This window comes from Megalobrama amblycephala, linkage group LG19, assembly GCF_018812025.1.
Source record: "Megalobrama amblycephala isolate DHTTF-2021 linkage group LG19, ASM1881202v1, whole genome shotgun sequence".
In the NCBI taxonomy this organism is placed as follows: Eukaryota; Metazoa; Chordata; class Actinopteri; order Cypriniformes; family Xenocyprididae; genus Megalobrama; species Megalobrama amblycephala.
Genome location: NC_063062.1, coordinates 37,503,599 through 37,514,546, shown reverse-complemented (window position 1 = coordinate 37,514,546; position 10,948 = coordinate 37,503,599). Strand labels below are relative to the sequence as shown.

Below are 10,948 nucleotides of genomic sequence, written 5' to 3'. Positions count from 1 at the left end.
AGAAAGTTCAAAAGAACAGTATTTATTGGAAAAATAATATTTTGTTCCATTTTATGTCTTTACTGTTATTTTTGATAAATTTATTACATCCTTGCTAAATAAAAGTAAGCTATTAATTTCTTCCAAAGGAAAAAAAGTCTTTTAAAAGACTTTTTAAAAGGTAGCGTATGCCAAATACTTCAATACACTGTAAAAAAAATGCTGGGTTAAAAACAACACAAGTTGGGTTGAAAATGGACAAACCCAGAGGTTGGGTTAAATGTTTGACCCAACCTGCTGGTTAGTTTTATTTACTCAACTATTGTTTAAAAATTACTGTATTGCTCGCTTAAAATGAACCCAAAATATGTTGGAAATGAACATTTATTAATATGTTTAATAAATAATAATTAAAAAATTAACATTTATTAAATTGCTTATTAATAAATGTTCACCCTATAATTATTATTATTGTTGCCTCTAGTAATTATGTGCCTGATTTTTAATTTCCAACATATTTTGGGTTCATTTTAAGCGAGCCATATAGTCATTTTTAAACAATAGTTGAGTTAAATAAAACTGTCCAGAAGGTTGATCAAACATTTAACCCAATCACTGGGTTTGTCCATTTTCAACCCAACTCGGGTTGTTTTTAACCCAGCACTTTTAAGAATGTAAAATCAATTAATTGAAATGAATTTGCACTGTTACCTTAAAAACTACAATACATATAATAATAATAATAGGCTAACATAAAGTAGCTGTAGATAATGTAAGATTATTCATTTCTCCTACAGTCTAAACTCATTAGCCTACTAAATAGGCCTAAAATTCAGTATGCTGAAAAAGAGCAAAACAGTTGGGCATATTTGTCACTTTCGGTGGCATTTAGCCCTGATGTGAATCTCAGTTTTGATCAGTTGTCTTATGCAATCTTCAGAGATCTCAGGAGAGATCATGGTAACTCAGGCGTTGGTAATTCCTGCTGTCTGTTGAGCCTCTCCAACACAAGCACATCGAAGCAGCCTGTCTTTTACATGTTCTTCCTCTAAAAATGGATTTAACCGGATTGAGCTCCAAAGGACGTCTTTTGTTAGTTTTGTGTGTGAGTTGTTACCTCTACACATCCACCGATGCCGAGGGGAGCTGCAAACTCAAGGCCAAGTTCAACCTGAGGGGTTACAAAGAAGTGCTGAAAAAGACGGTGGTTATTGGCGGCATGTTTCCAGTTCATCAACGCCTGGTTTCGACGGACAGCAACACCACGATCCCTCCAGAGTCCTCGGACTGCGAGGGGTAACATCATAGATTTGACATTTACCTTTTACAAGCGAAACCAGCCTCGTGATTGCCTATTTTCAGACTGTCATTAGATCTGTCGATATTTGTGCACTTAAACAAAACGTGCGTACTTTTTAACTGCTTGTCGTTATTTTGATAAATGTATATTATTACAGAAAAAAAGATTAATTGCTTAATTGCCAACGCTTCATTTGTCATAATTATATAGGTTACTGCATTTCAAATCATCATTGATCATGCAAAATTAATTAAACTGTTGTCTAAGGAATAATTACAGTTTGTCCTCCCGAGAGACCACTTTTATATTGCAAAATCAATGGAAAATAACTTGCACAACGCCAATCAACCTGTCTGGTACAATGACATCTAGTGGTATCAGTTGGTATTACATGTGGTTACACTTTATTAGGTTCACTTTAGACATTCTACTAACTATGGAAGCTTCCGCCACTGAATAAAAAAAAAAAAAATGGCGACTTTTTATCTCACAATTCTGACTTTTTTATTCTCCCAATTGCGACTTTATATCTTGAAATCCATACTTTTTCTCATAATTATGCAATTGCGTCTTTATCTCTTGAAATTCTTAATTTTTCTCGCAATTCTGACTTTTTCTCACAATTGTGAGTTTGTCTCGAAATTCTGACTTTTTCTCGTAATTCTGACTTTTTTCTCTAAATCTTGAAATTCTTGCTTTTTCTCGCAATTCTGATTTTTTTCTCGCAATTGCAACTATATCTCGAAATTCTGACTTTTTTTCTCTAAATTATGATTTTTTTTCTCAAAATTCTGACTGTTTTTCTCACAATTGCAAATTTATATCTCGCAATTTTGACCTTTTTCTCGCAATTGCGACTATATCTTGAAATTCTGACTTTTTTCTCTAAATTATGATTTTTTTCTCTAAATTCTGACTTTTTTTCTCACAATTGCAAATTTATATCTCGCAATTTTGACCTTTTTCTCGCAATTCTGACTTTTTTCTCGCAATTGCGACTATCTTGAAATTCTGACTTTTTTCTCTAAATTATGATTTTTTTCTCTAAATTCTGACTTTTTTTCTCACAATTGCAAATTTATATCTCACAATTTTGACCTTTTTCTCGCAATTGCGACTTTATATCTCAAAATTCTTACTTTTTCTCGCAATTCTGACTTTTTTCTCGCAATTGCGACTATATCTCGAAATTCTGACTTTTTTTCTCTAAATTATGATTTTTTTCTCAAAATTCGGACTTTTTTTCTTGTAATTCTGACTTTTTTCTCACAATTGTGAGTTTATATCTCGCAATTCTGACCTTTTTCTCGCAAATGCGACTTCATATATCCAAATTCTTACTTTTTCTCACAATTCTGACTTTTTTCTCGCAATTGCGACTATATCTCAAAATTCTGACTTTTTTTCTTATAATTCTGACTTTTTTCTCACAATTGCGACTATATCTCAAAATTCTTACTTTTCCTCACAATTCTGTATTTTTTCTCGCAATTGTGACTTTATATCTCGAAATTGACTTTTTTCTCGAAATGATGACTTTTTTCTCGCAATTGCAAATTTATATATTGCAATTTGGACCTTTTTCACGCAATTGCGACTTTATATCTCAAAATTCTTTTTCTCGCAATTCTGATTTTTTTCTTGCAATTGCAACTATATCTCGAAATTCTGACTTTTTTTCTCTAAATTATGATTTTTTTTCTCTAAATTCGTACTTTTTTTATCACAATTGCAAATTTATATCTCGCAATTTTGACCTTTTTCTCGCAATTCTGACTTTTTTCTTGCAATTGCGACTATATCTTGAAATTCTGACTTTTTTCTCTAAATTATGATTTTTTTCTCTAAATTCTGACTTTTTTTCTCACAATTGCAAATTTATATCTCGCAATTTTGACCTTTTTCTCGCAATTCTGACTTTTTTCTCGCAATTGCGACTATATCTTGAAATTCTGACTTTTTTCTCTAAATTATGATTTTTTTCTCTAAATTCTGACTTTTTTTCTCACAATTGCAAATTTATATCTCGCAATTTTGACCTTTTTCTCGCAATTGCGACTTTATATCTCAAAATTCTTACTTTTTCTCGCAATTCTGACTTTTTTCTCGCAATTGCGACTATATCTCAAAATTCTTACTTTTCCTCACAATTCTGTATTTTTTGTCGCAATTGTGACTTTATATCTCGAAATTGATTTTTTTCTCGAAATGATGACTTTTTTTCTCACAATTGCAAATTTATATCTCGCAATTTTGACCTTTTTCACGCAATTGCGACTTTATATCTCAAAATTCTTTTTCTCGCAATTCTGACTTTTTTCTCGCAATTGCGACTATATCTCGAAATTCTGACTTTTTTCTCTAAATTATGATTTTTTCTCAAAATTCTGACTTTTTGTCTTGTAATTCTGACTTTTTTCTCACAATTGTGAGTTTATATCTCGCAATTCTGACCTTTTTCTCGCAAATGCGACTTCATATATCCAAATTCTTACTTTTTCTCACAATTCTGACTTTTTTCTCGCAATTGCGACTATATCTCAAAATTCTGACTTTTTTTCTTATAATTCTGACTTTTTTCTCGCAATTGTGACTTTATATCTCGAAATTGACTTTTTTTTCGAAATTATGACTTTTTTTCTCGCAATTGTGAGTTTATATCTCGCAATTCTGACCTTTTTCTCGCAATTGCGACTTTATATCTAAAAATTCTGACTTTTTCTTGCAACTGACTTTTTTTCTCACAATTGCAAGTTTATCTCGCAATTCTGATTTTTTTCTCACAATAGCAAATTCTGACTTTTCTCGAAATTCTGACTTTTTTCTTGCAATTCTGACTTTTTTCTTGCAATTCTGACTTTCTCACAATTGCGACTTTATATCTCGAAATTCTCACTTTTTCTCAAAATTCTGACTTTTTTCTCGAAATTTTGACTTTCTCACAATTGCGAGTTTATATCTCGAAATTCTTACTTTTTCTCACAATTCTGACTTTTTTCTCGCAATCGCGACTATATCTCGAAATTCTCACTTTTTCTCACAATTCTCACTTTTTTCTCGCAATCGCGACTTTATATCTCGAAATTCTCACTTTTTCTCACAATTCTCACTTTTTTCTCACAATTGCGACTTTATATCTCAAAATTCTGACCTTTTTCTCATAATTCTGACTTTCCTGCAATTGTGAGTTTATATCTAAGCATAAATATAAATCTAAACATTTCAGTCACAGATGAACTTGACTGAATAAGCTGTCTTGATTCATGTCTGGGAAACATCATTCTAACATGTGAATTCCCCCTCAGCTTTAACTTCCGTACTTTCCGCTGGGCTCAGACCATGCTGTTTGCCCTGAATGAGATCAACAACAGACTGGACCTGCTACCCCAAACTGAGCTGGGCTACGTCATCTATGACTCCTGTTTCACCATTTCCAAAGCTGTGGAGGGGACGCTCACCTTCCTGACGGGGCAGGACGAGGCTGTGCCCAACTACCGCTGTGGGGACGGACCGCCTCTCTCTGCTTTGGTGGGAGCCGGAGGCTCAGATCTGTCCATAGCCACAGCCAGGATTCTTGGCCTCTACTATTTCCCACAAGTACCTTTCAACTATCACTGTATTTGGGCAATGACATGACCCTCATTTTTTGGTCCAAATCTATTAACATCTTATTCATTGAAAACTAGACATTATAAATGTAACTTTTTCTTGAAAATGGTATAAAAGCTTGAAAGCAGCATGAATAGAAACTTGATAGAAAACTTGACACATTTAAAAATGTGATTTGTCATTGACCTACTTAATAATTCATGTTGTGTATTTTTAGGTTTAATTTATTACATCTTTTAGTAATTATTTTAGCAAGAATTCCAACCACAGATGCATCTGTGAGTGCTTAAACTGATCTGAATTTGTCTTTCCACCTCTCTAGATGAGTTACGCGTCCTCATGCTCAGTTCTCGAAAGCCGGTTTCAGTATCCCACCTTCCTCCGCACCATCCCCAGCGATGAGCACCAGTCTGTTGCAATGGCAAAACTAGTGCTCCATTTCGGCTGGACCTGGGTGGGTACCATCGCGGCAGAGGACGATTACGGGAAATACGGCATCAAGCGGTTCAAGGAGGTGGTGGAGGAGGCGGGAGTGTGCATATCCTTCTCCGAAACCCTCCCCAAGGTCTCCAACCCCGAGGCCATCGAGCGCATCGTGCAGGCGGTGCTGGATTCCACGGCTAAGATCATCGTGGTGTTCTCCTCTGATGTGGATCTGAGCCCACTAGTGGGGGAGCTGCTGCGTAACAACGTCACCAACCGCACCTGGATCGCCAGCGAGGCCTGGGTCACGTCGGCCGCCATCTCCCGTCACCCCGACATACTGCCTGTCCTGGGAGGCACTATAGGGTTTGCGGTCAAGCGTGCGGAGATACCCGGCCTGAAAGAGCACCTGCTGAGCATTAGTCCATATAACGACACGCTTACAGAAGAGTTCTGGGGGATAGTCTTTAACTGTTCTATGAATTACACTCAAATTTTGAGAGGCAAGAGGAGATGCACTGGAGAAGAGATGTTAGACAAGTTGAACAATACATACTCGGATGTGTCGCAGTTAAGGATTACGTATAACGTGTACAAGGCTGTATATGCCGTGGCACATGCCCTACATAACCTCGAGCACTGTGAAGAGGGCAGTGGCCCATTTGAGAATGACACATGCGCTGACATTAACAAATTTGAGCCTTGGCAGGTATGACACACACACAGACAGTGATGTACTTTTTGTTTTATCGTTTCATTTATAACTATGTGTTCTGCCTTTAGCTCATGTACTACCTGAAGAACCTGAGATTCACCGTCCCTCACACCGGAGAGGAGATATACTTCAATAACGGTGACGTGGATGGCTTTTATGAGATCTTAAACTGGCAGAGTGATTTAGACGGAGGGATCACATATACACACATTGGTTACTATAACAGCACTGCACCTCCCGACGAGAAGCTGACTATAAATAATGCCTCCATCATATGGAACAATGACATTCTGGAGGTGAGGATGTCATGCATGTAATTTAGTATGATCATAAAATAGATTATATAATAATGACAGGGCTGTCAAAATATTGAATTGCAATTAATCTCTATTTTGTATGGAAGCTTGTTTCTGCTCTATCTATCTATCTATCTATCTATCTATCTATCTATCTATCTATCTATCATCAAGTATTTATTATATATTTTTAAGTATTATTATAAGTAATTATATATATAAGTAATATTTTAATATTTATTATACATTTCATAAGTTATTCATATCTATCTCTATCTATCTATCTATCTATCTATCTATCTATCTATCTATCTATCTATCTATCTATCTATCTATCTATCTATCTATCAAAACATTTAATATTTTAATATTTATATTAAATTTCATGTTATTAATATTTATCATCTATCTATCTATCTATCTATCTATCTATCTATCTATCTATCTATCTATCTATCTATCTATCAAAATATTTAATGTTTTAATATTTATTATAAATTTCATAAGTATTTCATATCTATCTATCTATCTATCTATCTATCTATCATCAAATATTTATTATATATTTTTAAGTATAAGTAATTATACAAGTAATATTTTAATATTTATTATACATTTCATAAGTTATTCATTATCTATCTATCTATCTATCTATCTATCAAAACATTTAATATTTTAATATTTATATTAAATTTCATGTTATTAATATTTATCATCTATCTATCTATCTATCAAAATATTTAATGTTTTAATATTTATTATAAATTTCATAAGTATTTCATATCTATCTATCTATCTATCTATCTATCTATCTATCAAAACATTTAATATTTTAATATTTATATTAAATTTCATGTTATTAATATTTATCATCTATCTATCTATCTATCAAAACATTTAATATTTTAATATGTATTATAAATTTCATAAGTATTTCATGTCTATCTATATTTCTATCTATTGAAACATTTACTGTTTTAATATTTATTATAAATTTCATAAGTATTTCATATCTATCTATCTATGCATTATGTACAGTAAAGTGTGTTAAGATAATCAACCGGCTAAAGTCTGACTCTCATTATTGCATGTGGAATCGTATAGAAGATAAACTGAAGAAACTGTTGTTTCTCTCGTGTTACAGACGCCGCGCTCAGTGTGCAGTGAACGCTGCCAGCCGGGCACCAGGATGGGTATCCGGCAGGGTGAACCGGTCTGTTGCTTCGACTGCATCCCCTGTGCAGATGGCGAGGTCTCGAACACGACAGGTCATGGGAATAAGGATCTTTGTTCAATCATGGTGGTTACCTTTAATAGTTTTTGACTGTTGAGTCAATTTTAACAACTCTTCCAACAGATGCACGAGGCTGTATCCAGTGCGACGAGGACTACTGGTCCAATGCCAATCACGACGAGTGTGTGCCAAAGACCATTGAGTTCCTGGACTTTACCGAACCTCTTGGGATCACGCTGATCGCCATCGCTGCATTTGGGGCTCTGGCTACGATTGTAGTCGCGATCATCTTCTTGATTCACCTTAACACGCCTCTGGCGAAAGTCAACGACCCTCTGCTTACCTTCTCCTTGTTACTGGGTTTGGTGATCACCTTCCTCTGCTCCATTGTGTTCCTCGGTGAGCCTCAGATGTGGTCGTGCATGACCAGCCAGGTGGCGTTGGCCGTGGGCTTTGCTCTGGTCCTCTCTTCACTAATGGGCAAATCTGCTCTGCTCATGCTGAGAGCCAGAGCCGTAAAAGCTGTCAAAAATGCTACCAAGGCAGCCAAAGCAGCAGCGGCGGCCGCTGAGCAAAGTCCCGACACTGCCGTCATTGCCCCGGCTATTCCTCAGAAGAATGACGTGGACCCCATACATCCCAGACACCAGAGGGCGATAATGATAGTGTGCACCTTGATCCAAGCAGTAGCTTGCACCGTGTGGCTGATTCTGATGCCTCCACACCCCGTAAAGAACACGGCCGCCCAGAACATCAAGATCATCCTGGAGTGCGACACCGGAAACATCATCTTCATCTGCTCCATCTTCGCTTACGACATTCTTTTGGCTCTGCTGACTTTCGCTTTTGCTTTTGTGGCACGAAAGCTGGAAGACCACTTCAATGAGGGCAAGAGCGTGACCTTTGGCATGCTGGTGTTTTTCATCGTTTGGATCTCCTTCGTGCCCGCCTACCTGAGCACGCGCGGGAAATTCATGGTGGCGGTACAAATCTTCGCAATCTTGGCATCCAGCTTCGGCCTGCTCGCGTGCGTCTTCATCCCCAAGTGCTATGTGCTGCTCGTCAAACCGGAGAGGAACAAAGAGGAGATGATGATTCCTCGAGCCAAATCACGTGACGCGGTCGCCAACGGAAGCTCCGCTTCACTCGCCACCATCAGCAGCTCCGCTAATGCAACCGCCGTGTCCACTGTGTCTCTAGATGACTGAAGCCACTCCCGAAAATGATCTGCTGTAGAAGGCTTATGATATTGGACTTTTTCCAGGATTTTATATATAAATTTAGACCTAAGACAGAATAGGAATAACATACAGGACTTTTAAGGGGGTCGTATTATACTCTACATATAATACAGTTTAGTTTTTATGACCATTTTTGGCCATCTCTAACCTCTAGCAGACTGCTATTTATCTATTTATTGATTTGCTGTTGTACCTAAAACTGCAAAAGATTTACATGTGAAATGAGTGCTTTGCTGCACTTTTAATATCTGACTGCGGGTTTGCTGTGAAGTCCAATATCATTTTTAACAGCCCCTTCCACACTTTTTCATCTGACATCGTAAAGCTAGGGAGGAAACTAAGTTTCAATAAAATTAGTCCCTCTGAAACCAAAATTTAAGTTTTTTAACTTTTAGTATAAATATGTTAGCCTTAAGGTTATGAATAAGCTGGTGTGTTCTAAATCAATGACAAAATTCACATTTAGGAGATATAAGCATTGAAACATCATTGATGACATCACTGCGTACTTCAGTTTCTCATCAAATCTTCTGTCCAATCAAATGCTCTCTAGAATCTTAAGTCCCGCCCCCTCTTACACTATAAACAGACAAGTTTGTCTGCGGCTGGTCATTTGTTCACACATTTACCTGTTTCTGTATGGTAAATGGCACATAGTGCACTATATAGAGGAATAGAGAATGATTCAGACAGCGTAAATATGCTTTCCATTGATGCATTGAAGTCGAAACTCTATTGGCTATTTTGAAAAAAGGGGAGGGGCTTCTAGATATATCCCGCCCTGTCCACCTGATTCATTATCAACATATAATAAAGCTGCACATTCCAAGGCACTTAAGTGGGCTCAACCAACTGTAGAGCCGGAGCAAAGAAAGTCAAAATATCCAACACTCATAATAAATAAATGAATCCATGTTAAACATGATACATACATTTAATAATAAATGAATCAATTAATTCTGTTAATGAGAGGGCATTTTGAGAGTTACAGTTTTCATACTATATACACTAATTATATTTCAAATGGCCAGGGAACATTTTATTCCTTTTTTTTTTTTACACAACAGATACACTATAAAAGAGGGGAAAAAATGCAAATAAAGGGAAAACTGGAAAAAAAAGATTCCCCATGATATGACCCCTTTAAATGAGCATGAATTTGCACTCAGGGATGTTTTTATAACTAGTATAGCTTAGCTGTTAAAATTACATGGGGGAAAAATGCATTTACTACATCTTAAAAAAAGTAATCTTTTCAAAGCCAATTTTTAATCATGAAAACAAAGAGGTAAATGTAATACTGATGTCTGCCAGCAGGTGGAAGCAGTGAACGTTCATAAACTGAGATCTCTGCACTGGAGATGAGACAAATTCTGTCCTAGTTGTTTTCAGTTGTTATATAAAAGAATTATTGTAATAGTTTTGCTAACATACAATGAAGTATATTTTTGTGAACATTCTGTAAACTATGCTGTTACTTTATTTGTGAATTTGAAAATGAATTTTCAAATTTAGATTAGACTGGGTGTGTTTTAGATATATATGGGAGGCATCATGGATTCAAACACAAATTGCATCTAATGTGAACTGTTTAGAGCTACACTTAATTTTGAACAGGACTCTGCTGAAGTCTTCACTGTGTTGCTCGTAAACAATACTAATAAATTATGTATTGCTTTGTCTTTATCATATTCATAAAATAAAGTTGCAACAAACTACCAATATCCTGATTTAATAACTCATTTTTTTTCAGTTACACAGTGTGATTTCTTCAATAATTTGGTGATTAAAACCTCCCACAGACTCTTAACAGTGATATGTGATTAAGTATTATTATCATTATTTTAGATCTGCTAACTCACTATAACTTTTCTTTGTTTATAATGATAAAAACTTAAATAATGAGTCAATACATCATCAATCCTTCTTCCAAAACGTGTTTTTGTCCTACTCAGATTCACTATGGTAAGCCTGTTATAAGTGTTTATATTTTAGACCTGTCGGGACGCTCTCGTCATATCCGTAAATAAAGAAAAGTTGCTCCGGTTACTTTGATGCTGTCTGGTGTGAGAGTGGCAGAGGTTAGTTGTCACAACGAGAAAGAAAGGTTGACATGGAGCAGCTTAATCTCCAACCTCCCGAGAATCACCC

At 35.8% G+C, this 10,948-nt stretch overlaps 1 protein-coding gene across 1 annotated transcript; it reads left to right on the top strand.

Moving 5' to 3' along the window:
* The first annotated feature begins 952 nt into the window (after positions 1–952).
* On the top strand, positions 953–10,519 carry LOC125254474 (vomeronasal type-2 receptor 1). Its single transcript, XM_048169099.1, has 6 exons — positions 953–1,275; positions 4,585–4,876; positions 5,211–6,020; positions 6,095–6,322; positions 7,467–7,590; positions 7,680–10,519. Exons 1-6 carry the CDS (start codon positions 1,034–1,036, stop codon positions 8,762–8,764), a joined length of 2,781 nt encoding a protein of 926 aa, XP_048025056.1. The 5' UTR covers positions 953–1,033; the 3' UTR covers positions 8,765–10,519.
* The last annotated feature ends 429 nt before the right edge of the window (positions 10,520–10,948 follow it).